Source organism: Euleptes europaea, chromosome 3 (assembly GCF_029931775.1).
Source record: "Euleptes europaea isolate rEulEur1 chromosome 3, rEulEur1.hap1, whole genome shotgun sequence".
NCBI lineage: Eukaryota > Metazoa > Chordata > Lepidosauria > Squamata > Sphaerodactylidae > Euleptes > Euleptes europaea.
The window spans coordinates 79,062,233-79,086,312 of record NC_079314.1 but is presented as its reverse complement, the minus strand read 5'-3'; the positions used below and the strand labels follow the sequence as shown (position 1 = coordinate 79,086,312).

The 24,080-nt window shown below is 41.8% G+C and overlaps 1 protein-coding gene across 1 annotated transcript; it reads left to right on the top strand.

Annotated features, from left to right (window-relative positions):
- The first annotated feature begins 826 nt into the window (after positions 1-826).
- Positions 827-13,578, top strand: TSPAN19 (tetraspanin 19). Its single transcript, XM_056847567.1, has 8 exons — positions 827-910; positions 1,005-1,077; positions 3,612-3,742; positions 8,041-8,115; positions 9,357-9,467; positions 10,671-10,814; positions 12,700-12,783; positions 13,495-13,578. Exons 1-8 carry the CDS (start codon positions 845-847, stop codon positions 13,564-13,566), a joined length of 756 nt encoding a protein of 251 aa, XP_056703545.1. The 5' UTR covers positions 827-844; the 3' UTR covers positions 13,567-13,578.
- The last annotated feature ends 10,502 nt before the right edge of the window (positions 13,579-24,080 follow it).

The window sequence follows — 24,080 nt, the reverse complement described above, 5'->3', positions numbered from 1 at the left end:
CTGCATTGGAGAGTTGCCTCTGAGGTCCCTCCCTCCCTAAATCTTGTCCTTTTCTGTTTCTACACCAAAATCTTTTTAGTGGCATCTTTAATATTTTGAAGCTCATGTGGTCTAATTACTAACAAATAACCCCGTTTAATCTATTGGATAAACTTGTGCTACCTATGCACAGAAGCAGTTTGTTGTGCTGCAAATAAACAAATATTTGGGTTTTATAGAAGAATTGGAGGCAAAAAGAAGAAAGTATTAGGCTCTATTTGTAGGGTTGCCAGGTCCCTCTTCGCCACTGGCAGGAGATTTTTGGGGCAGAGCCTGGGGAGGGCAGGGTTTGGGGAGGGGAGGGACTTCAATGCCATAGAGTTCAATTGCCAAAGCGGCCATTTTTCTCCAGGTGAACTGATCTCTATCGGCTGGAGATCAGTTGAATTAGCATGAGATCTCCTGATACTACCTGGCAGTTGGCAACCCTATCTATTTGAGATGTTGGTAACAATTACTTAGGGTAAATTTTATGAATTCTAACACCAAAACATCTGGAAGTGCAAGGCTAAGAGGTCATAAAAACCTCTACTTTGCTGCTGATATCCTTCAAGTTATGCCTTAGCATTCTTTCTGTGTAAATGCAAAACATGTTGGAAGACCATGGGAATATTATTTTTAAAAGACCACACAAGACTGAAGTCAGCCTACATCTGTGTAGAGCATCTTGGATTTTAAAAAAATGGAAACGATTTACTAACATTTGATGATTCTGAACATGAATATTTATAAGATGGGACTGGATTTTTCAAATTAACATCATGTGCAACCTTTATTTCCAGATGCAATTTTAATAAAAACAACAATGAAAAAAAGAGACAAATTCTTTGTACTCGCTTACTTCTTAAATATTCTTAATGGAATTTTCTTGGTAAGACACTTATATTCTCACTGACAAATTTATTACTTATTCAGTACTATAGTAACATATGGAACTGAAGAAAAACATGTTTAATTACTTTCAGCTATTAGGTCTTATGCTTGTAGCATTTGGTCACTGGATTTTGCTTGATGGAAACAAATTTGTCACATTTTTATGTGAGTATAAATACTTTGCATGTGTTTTTGTTCTCTGTAACTTGGAAAATACAGTCCATTTAACAGTCAGTTTAACAGTCAGTTTCCCACATGGTGGCAGTATTGCATTGCAATATCTGTTTATACTGCAGGAACTGAAGTATCTAATTTGTTGACATGTCATGATGCCCTCCTTCATCATACAAACTTGTTTTCAGAATCAATGAAGGAAATATCAGGTTGATCTGTAGGGTTGTCATAGGAGGATTCTTGGCTTTATACCAGTTTGGCTCTGATACATACCAGCCAACATTCCAAATAGTTTGGGTTTCCAGTGTTTAGACGGAAATCAGTTTGATAATTCTAAAGAACTTCTTACTGGTGCACACTTTATGGGCACTCTGCGGCCCCCACTTTACCTAGCAAACCATTTCTGTTCTTTGGCTCATCTTAAACACTGGACAATTTTCTTCATGTCAGTGCAGATTATGATGGCCCTACATAGCAAGTATAGAGAATATGAGAACCAATATAGAGAATACCTTTATAGGATTTTAAAGGGATGAACAAGTATAGCACCATTTAATCACAGGGGACATAATGAATAGCAATGGAAAGTTACTTTGCCACATTGGTCATATTTTATTTATTTATTTATTTGCATCATTTATACCCACCTTTCTTCCCAATGGGGACCCAAAGTGCCTTACATCATTCTCCTCTCCTCCATTTTATCCCCACAACTCTGTGAGACAGATTAGACTGAGAATGTGTGACTGCCCAAGGTCACCCAACATGTTTCCATAGCACAGTGGGAATTCACACCAGGGTCTCCTGATACTAACCTGGTATACCACAAGGAACACTTGCCTTCTATACAATAACTTTATAATAACTATAAATGTTTGGAGCCTTTTCTATGAAAGTTTTGACACACTGTTTCCCTACTGAAACTAAGCCTGAACATGTGGAATTTAAATGAACACATATTCCTACCCTGGTTATCCCTACTTCTACCTTCTTCACCTCCTGATGTTATCACCCTTATGTCAAATTTTGCCTGTCAGGACCTATTCTTTTGTGCTCTGTACACATAACATTTTGGTACACAGAGCAATGTGCTTAGTAGGGGAGCAGGGAAGAGCATGCTGGCCCCACCCTCCACTTCACATGACTGAACATGCTGGCCTGTCCCTTCCTATGTGCATTCACCCAGACGTGGGCACAGTGCCTTCATGTGTGCAAATTATTGTGATGGATAGTCTGTATGCATGCCAACATTGTGCTACGCTCCAGTCAGCTCATAGGTGATTTTCATGACTGTATCCTAACATGAATTTCAGATGTTTATTGAAGGGCAACTTTAGTTGAAATGTGATTTTTTTTTTTAGTTCTTATTAAAAGCATTTTTTTGTTTTAGTAATGAGCTATGGCCTCAAAGCAAACTAGTCTCATTTTTAATGTTGTTGAGACATTGGTCTGCCTTGTGGTGCAGTACTGCAGTCAAAGTTATTCTCATAATCTGAGTTCAATCCTGACGGAAGTCAGTTTAAGGTAGCCAGTTTAAGGTTGACTCAGTCTTCCATCCTTCCAACATCGATAAAATGAATACCCAGCTTGCTGGGGGTAAAGTGTAGATGGCTGGGGAAGGCAATGGCAAACCACCCCATAAACATAGTCTGCCTAGTAAAAGTCAGGATGTGATGTCACCCCATGAATCAGTAATGACCCAATGCTTGCATAGGGACTACCTTTTTATTTTTCAGTAGAAATTATATTTGTACTATCAATTATCTTGGGATAATCCATGACTTGTTCAAAGTTTGATTTGTTTGTATGCTGAAGAAATGAAGCAGGCCACTGATAGTGTAAACCTAATAACACTTTCCTGGAAGTAAACACCATTCTGAGTTTACCTGAACACATGAAGCCATGGGGTGAACACATGAAGCTGCCTTATACTGAATCAGACCCTTGGTCCATCAAAGTCAGTATTGTCTAATCAGACTGGCAGTGGCTCTCCAGGGTCTCAGGCAGAGGTCTTTCACATCACCTTCTTGCCTAGTCCCTTTAACTGGAGATGCCAGGGATTGAACCTGGGACCTTCTGCATGCCAAGCAGATGCTCTACCACTGAGCCACAGCCCCTGCTTAAGGTTGCTGTGATACATTCTTGAATCACTCCTCTTTCATTCCAGGATAAGTGATCACATAAACAACAGTAGAGTTCTTGTCTTTGGTGGGTAGAATTCAAAGGTCCACTGAGAAATGTATTTACCTGTGACTGGCCCTTAATCCAAGCAATGTGTGGTTAAAAAACACCTGGGAGTTCCTTGTTCACATTGGCAAAGTTTGTTTTCTCAATGTTAAAAATGCTGGACTACCTTCTTTGCCATGCAAACAAAGAATCTCTTGCACAGATCAGTCTGAACTAAGCAAAGTCACTGTTTCTAATTCTACATATGCACTAATGGCTATGAACGGATATTGTGGTGATATGTTTGGCAATGTCACAGATGTTTAAAAGTTTCAAAATATAAATGCATTTTGTATTAGTATCTACAGGTGAAAATTCTTTGAGGGATTCAATTTCTAATATGCTACTTGCCACTGGATCCATCATTGTCTTCATTGGTCTCTTGGGATACCTAGGAAGCATTAGAAGGATCAGATGTTTAGTCACTGTGGTAAGTAGTGTATGTGGCCAGTGTTATGAGAGAGGGCCATGCAGATGGGCAAGCTACGGAGAGTCCAGTAGAATCTGAAAGAGGCCAGTGTTGTCATCCCACGCTCTGTTCCCCTGGTCACTCATAAGAACATAAGAAGAGCCTTGTTGGATCAGACCACTGGTCCATCTACTCCAGCATTCTGTTCCACACAGTGGACAACCAGTTACTCTGGAGGGCCAACAATAGGACACAGAGGGTGAGGCCTTTCACTGATGTAGCCCTCAAGGCACTAGTATTGGGAGATTTACTCAGAGGTTTACTCAGTAACTATATGCTTGCATGGTTCTGCAGCCATGACCCTGGCAGCTCCTTCACCACTTCTGGTAAGCACTCCACATTCCCTTCCCCCTCAACCGTGTTCAGTGGTTGTGTTAAGTGCCATCAAGTCGCTTCTGACTCTTGACAACCCTATGAATCAATGTCCTCCAAAATGTCCTATCCTTTTTTTTTTTATATATATATAGATTTTATTGGATTTTATACTAAAAATTTTCCATTGCATTAAACAACATCTATGACAATATAAAATTTCAATTCTAACCTAAAGTTGTTATAGTTCCATAACATATAATAAAGAAAAAAAAGAAAAAAAAAGAAATGAAAAATTTTGACTTCCCCTTCACCTCTATCTTCCTCTTAATAAAAAGTTCATCTCGTCGTAGTTAATCTAATCTTAATAAACTATCAATATCCTGTATAAAAAAAACCATAATCTGTTAGTAAATATAATTATGCTTATTCATTATAAAAAAACCCAAAAATAATCCTCTGGATCAGATTAGAAAGTATTCTTCCATTCTTCCCAATTTTAACTCATATTCACAATAATGCATCCACACCTCCCATTCCCCCAGAAACCGAACGTCATTTTCTTCATTTAGAATAGCTGTGAGTTTTGCCATTTCTGCCACTTCAAACATTTTAACAATCCAGTCTTTTTTCTCAAGAATTTCTAGCCCTTTATTCCCAAAATAATGTCTTAATCTTAATTCCACTACATCATTAATAGCCATGCCACCCGTCCACACTATCAAAGCCTTTGGATCCAGCAATCTTGTTTAAATCAATCCTTTAACCATGGTCTAATACTTCCTTCTGTAACTGAAATAGGCCAGTCAGGTATGGGAACAGGATTTCTTTGTTCTCTCTCATTTCCTCAGACAGGATACGTATCCAAAAATAACTCTTTCTGGGCTTCATCTCCATCGTGGCTTCAATCTGTATTCCTTGACCTGCTCTCTTCTTCCTTATATCCAGACGTCGTTCCATGACTTTTTTAAATGAAAAGTCTATTTCTTGTATGTCTGATCTCTTTATCGCCGGCTGGTTGCTTTCTTGAACATCTGTCTTCTTCTTTGTATCCTTGTATTCTTCCATGACTTTTTGGGCAGAAGAGTCCATTGCTTGTATGTCTGTATTTGTGGTCATCGTTTGAATTTTCAAGACTTTTATGTCTTCTATAACCAGATCCAACTTCTGATTGCCTACCTGTGATGATTGGTCAAGAGTCGTCATCATTGAAATCAGTTGAGCCATCTGTGTTGAAATCTGTTTTAATTGTTTAATTGTCGCCTCAGAATGTTTAGCAAGCATGTCCTGTATTTTTTTTTCCATGTTTGAATTCTGTAAAATTCCCTTTGATTTCATAGGAGCAGGGCTATGTATTAAGCCAAAAGAAGCTGGTAAAATACATGTGCACAGACAGGGCCTTTAAAGTTCTAATTAAAAGATAATAATTCAAACATCAGCCTTATAATTTTTTCGGGTTGAAAAGAGTCGAAATTGGCTCTAGAATTGCGTTTTAAAGTTTTGAAATACCAGTGAGTTTTTTTCGGTCGCTCTAGGTCGGGCTGATCAGGAAGTATACAGGAAGTTGCTAGTGCCGTGGACCTTCTACCGCCTCTTCTCGATGGTTGTTCCTTCAGGAATGATTTCCAAGTAACTCGAGTGCGACGCGTAATCGGTCCTACAACTACTTCCTGTTATTTTAGTTCCGATGATAGATAGGTTGTTATAGAGGGTCTTCCGTTCCAGGCGCTCCCTTACTGCAAACGTGGCAGGATATTCTTCGCCGGAAAATCAGGAAGAAAAATCACCCTCCCCTTCCCTTGGACCCATTGGTGATAGTTCTTGTCAATCAAAAGGTATCCTTCCGACTCTTTATTATGGTTTAGGCTGATCGGATTGATAAGGCTCCTGTCGCTAATCCCGATGGCTAACTCAGATCAAACTTTTTCAGTTCAGATTAAGGAGGAATGGGGGTCCCAGAAATATTCTTATCAGCCCCCCGTCTGTTCAAGTTTCCAGTAAGTAGACGAAGAGTTCTTTTGTACTCACTTGGGTGTCAAGAGGTGAGGTTCTTTTCTTTATGTAGTCCTTATGTTGGTATTAAGGTGGTGGAGGGTGGAGCTTGATGCCTAAGTTGCGTTTTGGCGATGTCCTTCCCTAGTGCCCTCGCAGGACCGGCGTCCAGGACTCCGAGGGGCTTAAAAAGCCCCCTCAGAGTACCTAGGAGGTCAAACCGCGTTTGCGGGCTGCAGGGAATTCCTGCTTTCCAACCCACTTGCAAGGGTCGGATTGGGGTATCTATGTACCCCAGAAATAACGCAAACTTGGATTTCTCCCAGGACAGCCTGGGGAAATGGAGTGCTCTCCCCAGCAGCACCACCGGAAGTCCAAAATGTCCTATCCTTGACAGCCTTGCTCAGATCTTGCAAATTGAGGGCTGCGTCTTCCTTTATTGAGTCAATCAGTGGTAGGGGCTGGGATATTCCCTGAAACCCAATCCATGAGTTGCTGCTCCCTTCAAATCCTTCCTGGTTCTCTAACTGAAGCCAGATACCCATCAAAGTCATTAGCATTTTAAGGGGGTTGAGTGTCATTTTAAAAAAATCTCCCCACACACTTCAAAGCACTAATAAAATCACAGAGAGTCCAGTTTCAATTTGTGAAACCAAATGATAATCAAAGAGTTGACTAATCTCCCCTCCTCATGAACCCACAATCTGAATCAGGGTTATGTGCATATGTGTGTGTAAAGTGCCGTCAAGTCGCAGCCAACCTATGGCGACTCCTTTTGGGGTTTTCATGGCAAGAGACTAACAGAGGTGGTTTGCCAGTGCCTTCCTCTGCACAGCAACCCTGGTATTCCTTGGTGGTCTCCCATCCTAATATTAACCAGGGCTGACCCTGCTTAGCTTCTGAGATCTGACGAGATCAGGCTAGCCTGGGCCATCCATATACACAGACACAATTTCCCTTTTACAGACAGAGATCTGCCTCATATCATACCCTCATCTTAGCCTTTGCAAAGTAGTCCTGTATTCTATTTTGTGTGTTTGGGAGTAAGCCTGCTATGGTGAGGCAAATGCCTATAATGCTGGTCTCCTTTTAATGCTGGTCTCCTTTTTTAAAAATGACTCAGTAATGTGTTCTCTAGCACAGGAGAGGGAGAGTACTCAGTCCATAAAGAGGAGATTAGCATGAGAACTGAAACTGATCACTCTTAAAGCAAAGTCGGGAGATGATCCTAGTCAAGACCATATTATGTCTGGGTGATTCATGATGCTCAGATTTCGTAATGTACTATTTAATGTTAGTTGCTAGTGGAGACCATCTGGGTTGGGGCCATGGCTACAGTATTCTAAATCATGATGCTCCAATTTCCCATGCAATACTATGATCTGAAAATGTGACAGACATCTAGAGCCTATGTGACAAGGGAGTAACAACTGATGGGCTGTAACAATATTCAGAAAGAATATTAAAGGAATAATTCATAGTTTCCATTTACTGGATTATGATGGAAGCTCTACAAGAAGAATAAAAAGCAGATTTACGACAAGATGTCTGACACATGACATGATGCGTGCCACAGTGCATCAACAGATGAGAAGAAAATCTTGATTGGCAACAGTTTAAAATCTAAATAGTGTGTGTCGACAGCCATGATTTGGATCGGGGCCATATGGGAATGGAAGAAGAGGCTTAATTCTTCAATCCCCACACAGTTCCACTAATCAAATATAGGCTCCATGTGCACTGTTAAAAACATTTTAAAGGAAATAAGACGTTTATTTTAAGCCCTGACTTTTATTTTCTTTTAAAATGAAAATAACAGTGTTTTAATCATATATCATATATCATATAATAACAGTTATTTTAATCATATAAGTTCTATCCTTATCTGTTATGTTTTGTACAGTGTTCATCTTTGAAACAACCCATTATTTAACGTTATAAATGTTATTTTTCAGTATATGGTTCTTGTTTTCCTTGTCTTTGTGGCCCAAGTTGGAATGCTCATACATCTCTATATAGGAACAGGAATGGTATGTATATCTAGCTATATATCTAATTTCAAAATTCTAGAACTTCTGCAGACAGCAAAAGCCATACAACAGGGTCAGGCAAAAATGGGGGAGAAGATTTTACATGTATGGGGGAATTCCCAGGTATGAAGAAAAATACAGCTTTACTGAATAAACTTCTAAGTTGGGTTGAATTTGAAGAAGGAGCTTTAGCCTTCCTCCTCCACTGTGGCCTCAATCAGAAATGATCTAGAGGTAGTCATCTGGCCCATTGTGGGAGACCAAATGGCACCTGTAGTGTTCACAGTGGGCCTTTCCATCCTGCCCCCACTCTTGAAATCTGTGGGGGGCTGATCTGCTGATATTTATTACGCTGTGGCCCCTAGGTATATTTATGGCCATCTGAGTATAAATGATTTATTAAGATTATGGTTTTAATGATGTTGATTATTAAGATTATGGTTTTAATGGTGTTGATGATTTTATATATTGGATATATTTATGTTTTTAATTGTTGTTACCCGCCCTGAGCCTGGCTCGCTAGGGACAAGGGTGGGCTATAAATTTGAAAAATAAATAAATATGTGGATATTGCTGCACATTTACAAAATCACTATGCAAAAATGAAGGAGGTCTCTAGTTTCCTGCCATCATGAAGTAACAGCCTGGGCAGATGCATGGTTGTACTGCTGTTCTCAAAATGAGAGGCAAACTTGATAAGGAGGAAATAAGTGGTTGCCAAGGGAATGGCAGTGTTTGCCTGCTGGGTAGTCTGAATGTTTGCTAGGGGAAATGGCAGGTGGTTGCCCAAATTGCCCCTCCAATCCAGTCCAGAGCAAAGAGGATCCAAAGGACTGAATGAGAGTGTGGCATAATCTGTGGGGGCTTCTAGTTCCCCCTCCCCTTGTGAATACAATCCAACATCTGTACCACCTAACTAGCTGTTCCTAAAAGTCTGGGAAATGTTAAAAATGGTCTCTGATATAACTCACACAGCTGCACATTGGGGAAAAGGAGGAAACTTTAATGTGCATATGTATGCATTTGTGCCTAGCAGGCTCTTTCAGTCTCAGTCCATGCCACAGAGGTAGACTCTTCTTAATTCCCCTTAAAATATTCTTATAATCTCCATGAAGATCAAGCTCGGTAGAAGGGGCAGATACAAATGATTTCTAGTAATGCAATAAATAGCACCACTAACCATGTTGTTATTCAAATTAAAACAACTCCACATTAACAGAGCTGTTAAATACTATGAGCAGGTTAACAAACGGTGGAAAGTTCAAATGGATGAACTTATTTCTACCTATGGGAATACAAAACGGCCTGAAAAGGAACCTCAGTGGAATATTCTGAACAGCATTCAGCGTATGGTAAGCCAAACTCCGTGAAGCATACACTTGAACTTCTATGTTGTAAAAAATATGAACGAACCTTTAGTGCAAGGGATCCCAACATGTTACCCACTGACACCTTTCCTGGTGCCTGCCAAGAGTTTTTAGAAAGTGTGCAGGGCTGTGTGGGGCTTTTGTCCAGTGCGGCTTCTGTTTGGCCATTAGAGGGCTGTTTGGCTATGCAGATTTTTAAATAGTTGCTTCAGCAGCAGATGCCACCACAACACAAGGATCTTCACTGCATCACTGGGTGTGTACATAAGAATTTTTTAAAAACAATATGTTCACTTTAAAAGACGTCCTGTTAAATAAAGCTTCTGCCTAAAATGTTTGAGTTTGTTAGGGTTGCCAGGTCCCTCTTTACCACCAGCAGGAGTTTTTTAGGGCGGAGCCTGAGGAGGGCAGCATTTGGGGAGGGGAGGGACTTCAATGCCATGGAGTCCAATAGCCAAAGCTGCCATTTTCTCCAGGTGAACTGATCTCTATTGGCTGGAAATCAGTTGTAATAGTGGGAGGTTGGCAACCCTAGAGTTTATGCACAAGCTCACTCCCTGATGTTTTGTGGTTGGCTCCTCATCCTGCAGCAGCCATTTGGTATTTGACTCCACACTCTATGGCTAGGATTGCCAGGTCCCCCCCCCTTCCTCTGACGGGATATTTTTGGGGCAGAGCTAAGGCAGGGTTCACATGTGCGCATGGCTGCACCGACACAATGGCATCACTTCCAGTTTATACCTGGAAACGCTGCATCGCGATGGGCCTTTCCCCACTCAAAGCCCCAGGGTTTTGTGATGCCCTCCTGACCCAGCTACACCCACACAATCCCTGCATCTGAGCTTGGCGATGGATTGGCGAGCAACTGCCCGTCAACAAGATGTTTTAATTGTGTTCTGTATTTACGAAGACTTTTTTTATTGTGAAATTTTTTTTTTATTGCGTTGTGTATTTGTGACAACATAAAATCTCCAGTTCGTTTGCTGGTTCATTCGTTCATTCACTCTCTCTCTCTTCCCCTGTCCCTCTTCCAATGAAAATAAACTCTGCTATTGCACCTCCATTTGTCACTATTCAGGCAACTGTGTAGCAGGACATACTGTTGTTGTTACTGAAACAATGTATCATGTTCATTGAGCATGCCATATTAGTAGCTGAGGTCTTCCTCCTTCTGTCCTCCTGTCCCAGCTACAATGCTGCGGGAGATACAATTTCACAGACTGGAAAGGGAATGAACACAAAGAACATGCAAATCAGGTGCCATGTTCTTGCACAACCTCCAACTCAAAGGATTGGTTTTGTGATACACTGAAAAATGGCACGTACACTAAGGTAAGTCTTTTGTCTGCAACAAGACATTTTGAAAACTAGGATATCAAATGAATTGAACCAGAAATGTATTTATTTTAAACAGCTTGACAAAAGAGATGAAGCCTTCTAAACCATCCAGGGAGAGGGCCAAACATACATTCTGGAAGGTGACATTCCAGAGTCTTGGTGTCACCACCAAGAGGACCTTGTCTCATATGCCAGGCAGCCCACCAAGCATACCCTTTACCTGATGGCACTAAGTTGTTCATGTCATTGGAAGTTAGTGTTGCCAACCTCCAGGTACTAGCTGGAGATCTCCTGCAATTATAACTGATCTCCAGCCGATAGAGATCAGTTGACCTGGAGAAAATGGCCACTTTGGCAATTGGACTCTATGGCATTGAAGTCCCTACCCTTCCCAAACCCCGCCCTCCTCAGGCTCTGCCCTAGAAATCTCCAGGTATCTCCCTACCCGGAGCTGGCAACCCTAATGGAAGTGCTGCCACCAGTTAGTAGAGCGCTTGTGAGCAGGAAGGGGAAGGGTAGGCAGTAAGCAAGGCATGTGGATGGGTGGTGGCGGCAGTGGGCCACACCAAAAGAAAAAGAAGGTCAGTTTTTTATATGCCAACTTTCTCTACCACTTAAGGAAGAATTAAACTGGTTTACAATCACCTTTCCCTCCCCAAAATAACCACCCTGTGAGGTAGGTGGGGCTGAGAGAGTGTGACTAGCCCAAGGTCACCCAGTTGGCTTCATGTGTACGAGTGGGGAAACAAATCCAGTTCACCAGATTAGCATCCGCTGCTCATGTGGAGGAGTGGGGAATCAAACCTGGTTCTCCAGTTTATAGTCCACTGCTCCAAAGCACCCCCCACCCCCCAACCCACCACTCTTAACCACTACACCACGCTGGGGGGAAAAAGAGTTGATTTTATACCCCGCTTTTCTCTACCTTAAGGAGTCTCAAAGTTGCTTACAATCACAATCCTTTCCTCTCCCCACAACAGCCACCTTGTGAGGTAGGTGGGGCTGAGAGAGTTCTGAGAGAACTGGGACTGGCCCAAGGTCACCCAGCAGGCTTCATGTGGGGAAACAAACCCGGTTCACCAGATTAGAGTCTGCCACTCATGTGGAGGAGTGGGGAAATCAATCCCAGTTCTACAGATTAAAAGCCGCTGCTCTTAACCACTACGCCATGCTGGCCCTGGGTCCCAGCAGCTGCTACACCTCAGGGTATGCTGTTGCCAGACTTGGTCCTCAAATACCATTAGTCCAACAACTCTGCTTAGGAGTACATTGGAAAACTTGCAGCCATTCAGAAACACTAAAGAGTCTTCCTTGCCTCACATTCAACTTCTACAACCAGTTATATCTTAACTTTTAAGGACAGCAGAATTCCACAACATCGCCTGAGCCAAGAATAATGTAGCTAACTTGTAAAGATTTGGTTTTTGTTACTGTAAGGTTATATGTTAACTTTTGTCTGTAGGGTAGTGGTTTTCTCAGCAGTTTTTTGGAGTTAATTTATTTAGAGTTGTAGCCTACACTATCCAAAGGGATTAGTGCAAATAAAAAGTGTTCACCTGCATCTGAAATGTTTATATTTTAAGAAGCTTATGCAAGAACAGCAGACTAACCATCCAATTTTAACCAAATGGACTTGTTCAATAGTATTTTGCCTGAAAAAAAAAAATTATAAAGGCACAAAAAACAGTTTACATTTTTTAGAACCAAACACCCACACAATGAGCATTGTTTATCAACTCTGGAGACTGAGAGAACCCATTCGTTCCTTGAAAGTGTCTTCCTACCAGTAATTTTTAGCCCCATATAGCTGGAAATCATGCAGTGCAAATGAAAGAATTAAAACAAAATTATTTAATCTTGGTTTTCTTCATTTTTTTAGGGTTGTGAGGAAGATATTGAGGCATGGTATGAAGAAACTATTTGGATTTTATTTGGGATTCATTTTGGACTGCTAGCTGTAGAAGTAAGAATGTTATATAACCTTTCGAGATGGTATTGGCAATGTGGCAATGTTGTGTGTGTGTGTTAAGTGCCGTCAAGTTGCTTCCGACTCATGTCGACTCTATGAATCAATGTCCTCCAAAACGTCCTGTCTTTGACAGCCTTGCTCAGATCTTGCAAATTGGGGGCTGTGGCTTCCTTTATTGAGTCAGTCCATCTCTTGTTGGGTCTTCCTCTTTTCCTGCTGCTCTCAATGTTACAATATGCCAAACAGCAGCTATTTTACATATCGATTTTATTGCAGGTGCATCCTAACTTTTGGTATATGTCCTTGAAACTGTATTGTGTACATGTGGCTAACACAGATAGTCATGTACTTTGGGGGCCAGGGTTTATATTGGTTGGTGTTGCAACTGTGCCTAATGGCAAACATACTGACATGATGCAACTCAGAGAGCTTTGATTTAGAAGATATAATAGAATTCAAAATGTTGCTGATGAACCTCAAAGGATGCAGTATGTTCTGTTTCTCCTGCTGAAACAGGGCTTGTGTGGTTGCCACAAAGGGAATGTTGTCAGAAGAGGTAGGATGTGCATCCTAGTGTCAAAATAAGCATGGATGGGATTGGACCCATATCTTTTGAGCACTGAAGAAATTGTAGCAATTTGTATCCTTTCTTAAACACCATTCAATATGATTGTCATCTTATCCTATTCCTGTTACCTTTTTTAGGCTCTTCAGTTCATAGTCTCCGCCTGGCTATGTGGCACAATGAGGAAGAATGTGGTTCTGCCTACAAAGTAGCAAAATATTTGTACCACCTTTGCATGCATAAACTCTATACTAAATGTTAGAGGACCTTTGAATATGATTGTTACTCCAGTCTGTAGTATTCAAGTCCATCTGTCTACACTTTGATAATAACTGCAAATCAGATCCTGTAGAAGGGGTTCTCTTTAATATTATCGCTCCAATGGGACATGATCCTAGATTTATATGCATTATGTTTCACATTTGAATAATAAAAAATTCATGGTTATACTTTTCATATTTGGCTACAATAAATTGACTAACTGAAATAAAATATGTGTTAAGTAAAATGAGAGCAATTACTTTTTGCCTGTGCATCATTGCAAGCTACAAGGAGGTCTCTTGTAGCCGTTCAGATGACTCAGTTCCTCATGCATTCAGGCATAGGATAGCCACCCTCGAGGTAGGGCCTAAAGACTCCCTGAAAGTTCAGTTGATACTACAGAGTTTTGTTCTCTTGGAGAAAATGACTACATTGGAGAGTTGACTATACGACATTGCATCCCAATAAAGTGTCTCCATTCCAGAAACCCCACCCTCTGTAGGTTCCATCCCACATCTCCAGGAATTTCCCAACCCAGAGCTGGGAATCTCACTCAGGCATGATGTGCTAGAGTACATGCAGTGAAAACCATGTTTGTATTGTAATCATAGCACTCTTAGGGAACCAGATTCCTTGGAATGACTTAGCTTAACTATAACGAGGATAGCTATGCATATCTCAGCTCCAAGCTAACAAGACTGGAATCAGCAACAGCCTATGCACTGGCTATGCAGTATCAAGGCATGTCTGGGATCGCAAAACAACAAATTTCTCTTCCCCCCGCCTGGACCCGGGAGATTCGAGTTCAAAACCCCTCTTTGCCTGATGCTATTAAGCATGATACCAGATTCTATTTTGACTCAAAGAATATATTTGATTTATGCCACCACCGCTGCAAGATTAACATATGCAGCTAAATGGAAGACAATGGAAATTCCAGACAAAAAAGACTGGATACAAAAGATGTTAGAATTAATGGAAATGGCAAAACTTACTGCATTGATAAACCAAAAAAAAAAGTACAATTTATGGGTGAATGGGAGGCGTGGAGGGTTTACTGTGAAAATGAATTTCAAATAGGAACGCTTAAAGGTTATTCATTGATCTAATCCATTTTTTACCATTATAAATAATGTCTAATAATTAATAGTCATAATTACTATAGTATGGTTAATTTGAAATAATGGAATCTATGTTATGAAATCATACCTAATTGCAATTTAATTGATAGTAAACAAGAAACTATATTTAATTATATAAAATACTATTGGATTAGAATTTTTATACAAAAGAGTACATAAATTTATAATAAGATGGAGGGGGGTGAAGTAGAAGCTTCAGTTTTTACCTAAAGACAAAATATACTTTCAACAATATTATATTTTCTTTTTTTCTCTTTGTTATGATTTTTGTTGAAATGTTTGAATATGATATTATGGAAAATAATAAAAAATGTTTTTTTTTTTTTTTTAAAAAACCTCTTTGCCATGTAACTTGCTGGCTGACCCTGGGCTTTTCACTTTTTCTCTTTACCTAATATACCTCACAGATTGTTGTGAGGGTAAAATATGGGAAAGGAGAATCATGTATGCTGCCCTTGAGCTCCTTGGAAGACGTTTGGGTTAAACAATATGATGGATAGTTAGATACCAGTCTTCAAATAGTAAAAAATATACAACAACCAAGGATCTTTCTAAAATAATGTAAAATTGATCAAATTGTTTAAAGATTTAGCTATTTTCATAGCTATTCTTTTAGATCTAATAGATTTTATGTACTTTTCTCATAATTACCTTTCAGTTATAGCCCATAACCAGTTTTTGTTTAACATGGATGCTATCTTTGATGCTTCACTTGTAGATTATGGCTCCAGGGTTTTCGTTGCAGTTGCCTACAGCTCCCTTTACAAGTACTGGGAATACAGTGGGGTTGCTGAGACAGCAGGTGAACCATCTTCTAATTGGCCTCAAAGTGTCCAAAGTAATTGTACAGATAAGAAGATAGGATGGTGCTGCTGAGGCCAACACTGATTTAGAGATTAGCTGTTCTTCTTACTTGCCACTAGATGGCATAAACCATTGTTACATAGATAAGGAAGTACAGACAAAAACAAAAACAAAACAGAACACAGTCTGCATTATACCTTTTATTATGACCATGACACATTACAGGGTGTGAGCTTTCCCAAGTTCACTAGAACTCTTACAGTGCAATCCTTTGCAGAGTTACTCCAGTCTATGCCAATTGAACTGAATGGGCTTAGACTGGAGTAACTCTTTAGGATTGCACTGTTAATCAAGGTGGATGTTACAAAAATGTTTAAAAAGGAAAATTCCTCAGGGTGTGATGGTTAGTCCTGGTCATTAGGGTTGCCAACCTCCAGGTGGTGGCTAATCTCCTGTTAAGTAATGAATATCTCAACACGCAGCCACTTACAATTCTTTTGTTATTTTTATATTTTTCCAATGCCTTATGTGCCTTTAAATACCAGTTCACAAAACTTTCATAACACGATTCACAAACACTTTAACAACAAAGACAAGATTGATAAATTGTCCACAAGATCTCACTCTTCCAGTCCTCAAAGAGAAATTATACCGACGTCATGCTTCACAGTGTGGCCACTTTGGCAATTAGACTCTATGGCATTGAAGTCCCTCCCCTCCCCAAACCCCACCCTCCTCAGGCTCCGCTGGTGGTGAAGAGGGACTTGGCAATAGGGCTGTCGATTCGGTTCGTCCGAACCGAAAAAACAGCCAAATTAATTAATAATTAAATAAATACACAGCCGAATAAATTCTGCAGGTTCAGCGTTCCCGAACCTGCCTTTTCCCACCTTTAAAGACCCACCGCCCACTTTCCCGGGACTCCCGGGAAACCTGGCGGGGGGTCTTTAAACTCCCCAGATCTGCGCATTCCATCTGGGAGGCGCAGATCTGTTCCCCCCCTGCACACCTTCACAGGGCTTCCCTGAAGGCACACGGGGGGCTCTTTAAGCTGGGAGGCGCAGATCTGTTTAAAGCGCCCCCCGCCCGGCTTCAGGGAAGCCCCGTGAAGGCGTGCGGGGGGCTCTTTAAACAGATCTGCGCCTCCCAGCTGGAAGGCGCAGATCTGTTTAAAGCGCCCCCGCGCGCCTTCAGGGAAGCCCCATGAAGGTGCGCGGGGGGGGGGGGACAGATCTGCACCTCCCAGCTGGAAGGCACAGATCTGTTTAAAGAGCCCCCCATGTGCCTTCATGGGGCTTCCCTGAAGCCGGGCGGGGGGGGGGGCTTTAAACAGATCTGTGCCTCCCAGCTTGAATGCAAAGATCTGTTTAAAGCGCAGATCTGTTTAAAGCGCCCCCCACCCGGCTTCAGGAAAGCCCCATGAAGGCGCGCAGGGGGGAACAGATCTGCGCCTTCCAGCTGGGAGGTGCAGATCTGTTTAAAGAGCCCCCCACGCGCCTTCATGGAAGCCCCGTGAAGGCCCGCAGGGGGGGCTCTTTAAAGACCCCCGCCCCCTTCCCGACTCTCGGTTTGAAGTGGTGGGCGCTGCCTGGGCAGGCGGCACCCAGCACTTCAAAGACCCGGCCAAATTTTTCCCTGAACTCCGGATCTCGTGCCGAATTTCGCGGATCCGAAGCGGGGGAGTTCGGACTTCGGCACGTCCCGAATTAAAAAGGGCCGAATTTTGCTGAAGCCGAACTTTACCGAATTTTTTTTCAACAGCCCTACCTGGCAACCCTACTGGTCATGCTGCTTCAAGACACTAATACTTGCTTAATAAGAAAAAGAAAAAACCTGACATGCTATTATGAAAAGAATTCCTGGTATTTCTGAATAAGTCCCAGCTATTATACTTTTACAATGCTTTTAAATAATATTTTTCATTCCCATTGTCAAACTGTCCACATGTCTCAGTGATCTATCTACTGCACAAACATGAAATTGCCTTATACTGAGTCAGAACACTGGTATAGCAAGGTCAGTGTTGACAGGCAAAAGCTTTCCAGGGTGTCTGATAGAGATTTTTCATATCATGTTTTACCTGACCCCTTTAACTTGGGAGATACTGGGGATGACTGAACCTGCATGCAAAGTCTCTGTTCTACCACAGCTCTACCATAAGATGACCTTCAAGGATAACTAAGTTCATTTGGGGACAACACGCACTTTCTGACAGCCTGGTCCCAAGCCAATTATGGCTTTGTTGGAACTGAGCTCAGGAACATACCAGTAACCAGTCCAATTCTTTCTGTAGTAGTAAGATCTGTTCATTTTTAGGGAGCCTCAGTCATTAGCCTAACCACTGTATTTTGGATGCTTTAGAAAGGCAGGCTGATTTATAATGGATCATAGTAATGTATTCTAGATGTTATCAAAGTGTGGATAACTATAGCAACACAGGAGGCCTCAGGCACGCCTCTGTGGGGAAAGCAAAATAAGCTTCATAGCTAATAGAAAAGATTTGTTTCCCCTGTTGTAGTTCAAAGTGTATTTCTTTGAAAATTTCAAAGGTCTTTCAGAAAAATCTACAATGTCATCACTGGTAAATAATACTAAGAATAGCATCCATAAACTATAGTTCAACCATGAACTATAAGGTCAGGGAAGAGTGCTGTCATGGAAGGAGTTATCGTTTCCTCAGTTAAAAGAGTCCATAACCATCCAGCATGATAGACACCTAAGGTATATCTGGATGAGGTATTTCTTGCACTGGTTTGAGGCATCTCAGGTGTGCCCAACTTGATATGTCAAAGCTAGAACACACACCCAGATCACACATTCTGCCTGGTATCATCCACAGCAAAGCAAGCTAACATCTGTTTTTCACTGTTATGGTGCTGTAAATTACTGAAAGCTTGCATGGATGTTCCTTTTTAGGAGCTTTGCCATAGTTGAGCTACACTAGCTTCACTAGCAAGATGATTGTTCAAATATCAATCTAGAAGTTTTGCTGCAGGAGCTCCTCTTTTGTACTAGCCAAAAACTGGTTTGTCCCTTTCAGAAAAATGTCAGAAGGGTGAAAGTGTTTGTACAGGGGAGGAATTAGGAAATTATCTGGTAATTAGCAGCTGAATACCATCTCACTAAGGTTGTGCTCCTCAGTACTCCACTTAAAGGTACTTTAAGCCTTGGTGTGCCCACAGCCTTGAGCTCTTAGCCTAGGTCATAGCCTAGAGCTCAGATGAAGATGCTCTGGCAGACAGAGGTAAGACCTACTTGACACTGAAAAGCTCCCCTCTCCTTTCTTGTTTGTTTCTGGATTTTTTTTGTATTGTAAGTCCTCAGGAGGCCAGGAAGGGGCTGCGTCAGTGTTGGGGGCCCCCATGCCGTCATCCAGGCAACTTACACCACTGTTAGTGGCCCCAATGTCGGTGGGGAGGCTGGGACACTCTGGGACACCCTGGGACACTGACGGGGCCTTCCACTGGCATCCCATTGGTGTAAAGGCCCGTGCCAGCGTTCCAGGGGGTGGGGTGTCCAGCATCCCGGGGGGCGTTCCCAGGGTGTTCCAGGGGGGCGGGGCTGCCTGTAGACAGCCTCCTGTCCCCTTTCACCCTGGGTACACTGGTGAGGAGAAGAGTGAAGCTGTGCCTGCTTTTTAGCAGGCGCAGCCTCGCTATTCTCAGTGGGGCAAAAAGCCCCATTTTAATGGGGCAAAAAGCCCCATCGAACTTTCAGTGGCCGTGGAATGGCTTAGGAGGTGCTGCAGCAATGCGTCCTCCTCACCATCCCTGGCCGCCAAAAGCTCAGGAATGGGCTGTTAAGTTTTCCAAAGGAGGAAAAATAAAGAAAAATATGAATGAGAGTGTTGCTAAATGAGAGTAGGGAGCATGGTTTAGATTCTGCCTCTTATAGTTCCTTTATTATTTATATTTCTATCCTGCAACAAAGCATGGACCCAATCATCCTGGATGGGGAAAAATATTACTAAATACCAGTGGAAAAGAGCAAGCGTCCAGTAGCACCTTAAAGACTAACAAAATTTCTGGCAGGGTATGAGCTTTCGTGAGTCATGGCTCATTTCTTCAGCTGTGAGCTGTGGCTCACGAAAGCTCATACCCTTGCTCTTTTCTACTGCTACAGACAGAGTAATACCCCTAACCATTGTGATCTATTACTCAATAGTTCCATGAAGAGTAATGGTGGCACTAGAAAGGGAGAAGGACTGCCTTTGTGAAACTCCCTCCAGTTGAAGGGTCTTTGTTGTGTTCTCAGTGATGGTAGTATAACTTTGGAAAGAAGATGCCTACGTACCCCATAATGAAAGAGTTAACAAGTGTGCCAGCAACATTTAAATGCTTATGCAAACCTAAGGATGGGGTGGGGGATCTCTGGTGTGGCTTTCTGTTCCTCAGTAGCAGAGAAAAATCCAGAAAACCTGGTGACATGATAATGGTCATTTCTCCTCTTTCTGAATTTCTGGGTTAGAATGTGCATAATGAGCTATATGAAAAATGTACAATAAAAAATAGGCATGATCATAATTCTAACCATATTTCTAAATGGTGATTGGTGTAGGGGTGCAAATGCAATCATACCTTGTGGGAAATGAGCAATTCAGGCAAAAATTAGAACAAAGCAAACCAAACATAAAGGCAAGGTAAAACTGTAAATCCTGATTATTCGTCCCTTGTCATTTTCTGCCCAACTGTTCCAGTGTAGCCCAACAGCATGTGAATGCATAACACAATTCCTGTTCTAACTGGAGAAGCAGATGATATATGTCATCTCAGAACCAACTCAATCGTAGAGAACCACCAGCACACCAAAAAGAAAAAAAGAAACAAAAAGAGTTCACTCACAGTGCAGACATGACCGTACAGTCCAGCACAATGCTTTGATCACAAATGTTATGGAATTGATCTCCCATGACAATAAGATGATTAGAAAAGTCTGTGTAGTATGTTGATATTTGAAGGATCAAGCCTGTAGGCTAATTTCCCACCATTAATTCTCACTTGGAATAAATAATGTTTATATTTCAGTTGCCCTTCTGCTCTGAGTAAAACATTGTTGGCTTTTAAAAGTAAAGGTTACAAAGACACTGAAGCTACAGCTCTTAAGCTATCCTGGCTGTCAGTGACAATCCTGATTTGAATCATTTCTGTAGAGTGGTGGGAATCATTTCTTCCTCACTGTTGTTGTTAGGGGTACACTGGTCAGCATTGCAACCCCCCATTCCCCACTGCCACTTCACAGACCAGTGGGGGGGTGAAGGGGACTTGCTATCATCACATTGACATACAACATTACTCCAGGTGCAAAACAGGAAGTGATGCCATCACATCAGGGTGACACTCTAGGATTCAATCTATGGTTGAACCATAGAAAGTTGGGCAAATTGTAAAATGTCTCCCAATGTGATAATATCACTTCTAGTTTTGCACTGGAACTGATATGCATCAGTGCTACACGGGAAAGCCTATGCCCACCCTCACATTTCTCACAGCTACTGTGATAGAAGGAGGAGAAGAGTTAGTGTTATATGCTGACTTTATCTTTTAAGGAGAATTAAACCGGTTTATAAACTCCTTCCCTTCCTCTCCCCACAACAGACACCTTGTGCGGTAGGTGGAGCTGAGAGAGTTCCGAGATAACTGTGACTAGCCCAAGGTCACCTAGCTGGCTTCATGTGTAGGAGTGGGGAAACCAACCTGGTTCACCAGATTAGAGTCCAACGCTCATGTGGAGGATTGGGGATCAAACCCGGTTCTCCAGATTAGAGTCCAGCGCTCTTAACCACACCACGCTGGCTCTCCTGGGTCATTTCCAATAAAGACAGTTTGATAGCTGTGCAAACATAATGAAAGGTGGGTTCCTTATAAATGAAAAACTTTTCACAATTTCTAATTAAAGCCACTTCCTCTTGTTGTCTGAAGTTTGTAAACCAAAGAAATTCTGATTCAAGTAAATTTCCTTGATATGCATTACAAGGTCTTATTTGAACAGAGTCTTCGGGTTTGCAGATTTTAGGGTTACTAGCTGTGTCCTGGATTTCTCCTTGAATCACAAATGACCTCCAGATTACAGAGAGCAGTTTCCCTGGAGAAAATGGCAGCTTCAGAGAGTGGACTCTATGATATACTATAGAATCTAGGAGAAAGCAAAGTCCCTCTCCAGGCGGCATATTAATGTTGCAAATAAATAAAATTAAATAATATAAGAGGGGACAAATGTGGTGGGAGGAGACCCAATGGGGAGGCCAGGTCTCTTGCTTTGATGGGATACCTCCTGCCCCCCAACCAGCTCTCCATTCCATTGCTCAGCTGAGTGGTGGTGGGGATGCTGTGGAAATCAGGAAGCACCAGTATTATGGCAATGCTAAGACATCACTTCCAGTTAAACTATGGAGTTTTGGGCAAATGCTACATTGTCACTTCTATGTGATGAGGTCACCTCCAGGTTGCACCAGAAGTGACATCATAAAATGACTTAGCAAGCCTAAGTCTCCCACTGGTTCCTAACCTTGGGCCAGCAACCCTGGGACCCACAGAGAGTTTGTTTGGTGCCCATGTTGGCTATCAGCAGCACTGACATTCATCACAGTACATGTGCAACTTTCTACAAAGCAAAATGTTGAAGGGCAGGCCAGCACGGTGTGAGAGCCAGTGTGGTGTAGTGGTTAAGAGTGGTGGTTTTGAGCAATGGATTCTGATCTGGAGAACTGGGTTTGATTCCTCACTCCTACACATGAAGCCAGCCGGGTGATCTTTGGCTAGTCACAGCTCTATTAGAACTCTCTCATACCCACCTACCTCAGAGGGTGTCTGTTGTGGGGAGGGGAAGGTGGTTGTAAGCCTGTTTGATTCTTCCTTAAGTGGTAGAGAAAGTTGGCATATAAAAACCAACTCTTCTTCTTCTAAATTGTTAAGAGCCAGGACTCCAGCTGGCAACAGAAATGATGACTACTCCATGCCATCCAACTATAACATTAATTAAAAGATGAATGAAGATTGTGTGATCATTTTCACCCAATACCTTATTAAATTCTAAATAAAGTACTTTTCAGTTCCAAGTATTAGTTTGATATTTGGTAACTTTCAAAGGAACCAGATTGGATAGGAAATTTACTGAGGCAAGGTTTGAACTTACAATGTGCACCAACCAACCATTCTTCAAAACATGGTAGAAAACCTTTAAAACTGGTTTAAAAATGCAATTTTTTTGCATAGCTTTGGTAGTAACCTCAGTGCATTTAAGAGCTGTTTTAATAAAATATCAGTGGCGATACACTGATATGTGACCACAGTAGGTCATGTTTTTCTCTCTCTTTTTCCATCCATTTGACCTTTCCGCAGATCCTTTTCTCTGGCAGATAATAACTGATATGTCTGCAGCCATTTACCCTTAACAATACAATGCTAAAGAGGCACTGAGGGAAAATACCTTGATAATGTAAACAGAGATGCTATCCAAACTTGGGTCTTTTAAAGTGGATTTACTATTGAGGGTCTAATCTTTGTGTAGATCTGCTAGCTGAAGCTGTCTGGTTTTTGTCTGGATGTAGGCAGTTTCAACAAAAGGTCCACGACTCCACACACAAGCTTCTTTCTTGCTGGTGGAAGGCAGAAGCACGAGCTATTGCTAATCGGAGTGGACACAGCATGCTGATGGGTGGGTTTTAAGCAGCTGTACTTTAATTGCATTTGATGGGGGTATTGCAGTGATCATGGCATGAGATCTATAACATTTACTTTGAAAAAGACTAACAAGAAACCAACCGTGTACAGTTATGATAGAGCGTACTGTAATTTTGATCACTAATCCTCTGCTACCATTTGTACCAGATGGCTTGACAAAAGCACATCTGAACAAATGTTCATAGCACCCGGTCCGACCCACATCTCTAACTGAACAGGCCAGTAAGCATGGCTCTTGTCCCATATAGGATAGTGATCGATGTAGAATACAAAGTAGTTTCTGTGGCTGCAGTTATGACCCACTGAGTCCTGTGAGCTGGTGTGCTAAGTAGGGTTGTCAACAGCCTGGAGGGAAAAAATGTGCTGCTCCTTTAATAGGGGCTTATTGGCATGTTATTTGCCAGGTGATGTTACTTATCTCCATGCCATGAAAAACTTCAGCTGCCTCTTTCCCACACATTAAGCCTCTATTAAAGAAGCTGAACATTTTCCCCAGCCTGTTAGCAGCCCCATGACTATGGATCTTAGGAGTGCGTATATGATCTCAGTAGGACTTGAACTCCAACCAAGTGCTGACAGAGGGATGATTCATTGGTTACACTGGCATACTCATCTGTCTTATCCAGGAAGACATAAAAGGTCCTAATTCTGATTCTTCTGAAGATGAATCCTGCAGAGACTCGGTAGTGGCAAGTTTGCTATTTGGTGTGGTGAACTGGAGTTGATGGTTGGAATTCTCTATGAGCAAAACCTCTGTGAAGGCAGAAGAACTGAAAGAACCTATCTTCATATATAGGATTCTGTTGCTTCTTTAGCTGCATGAGCAATGGTCTCCTTGTT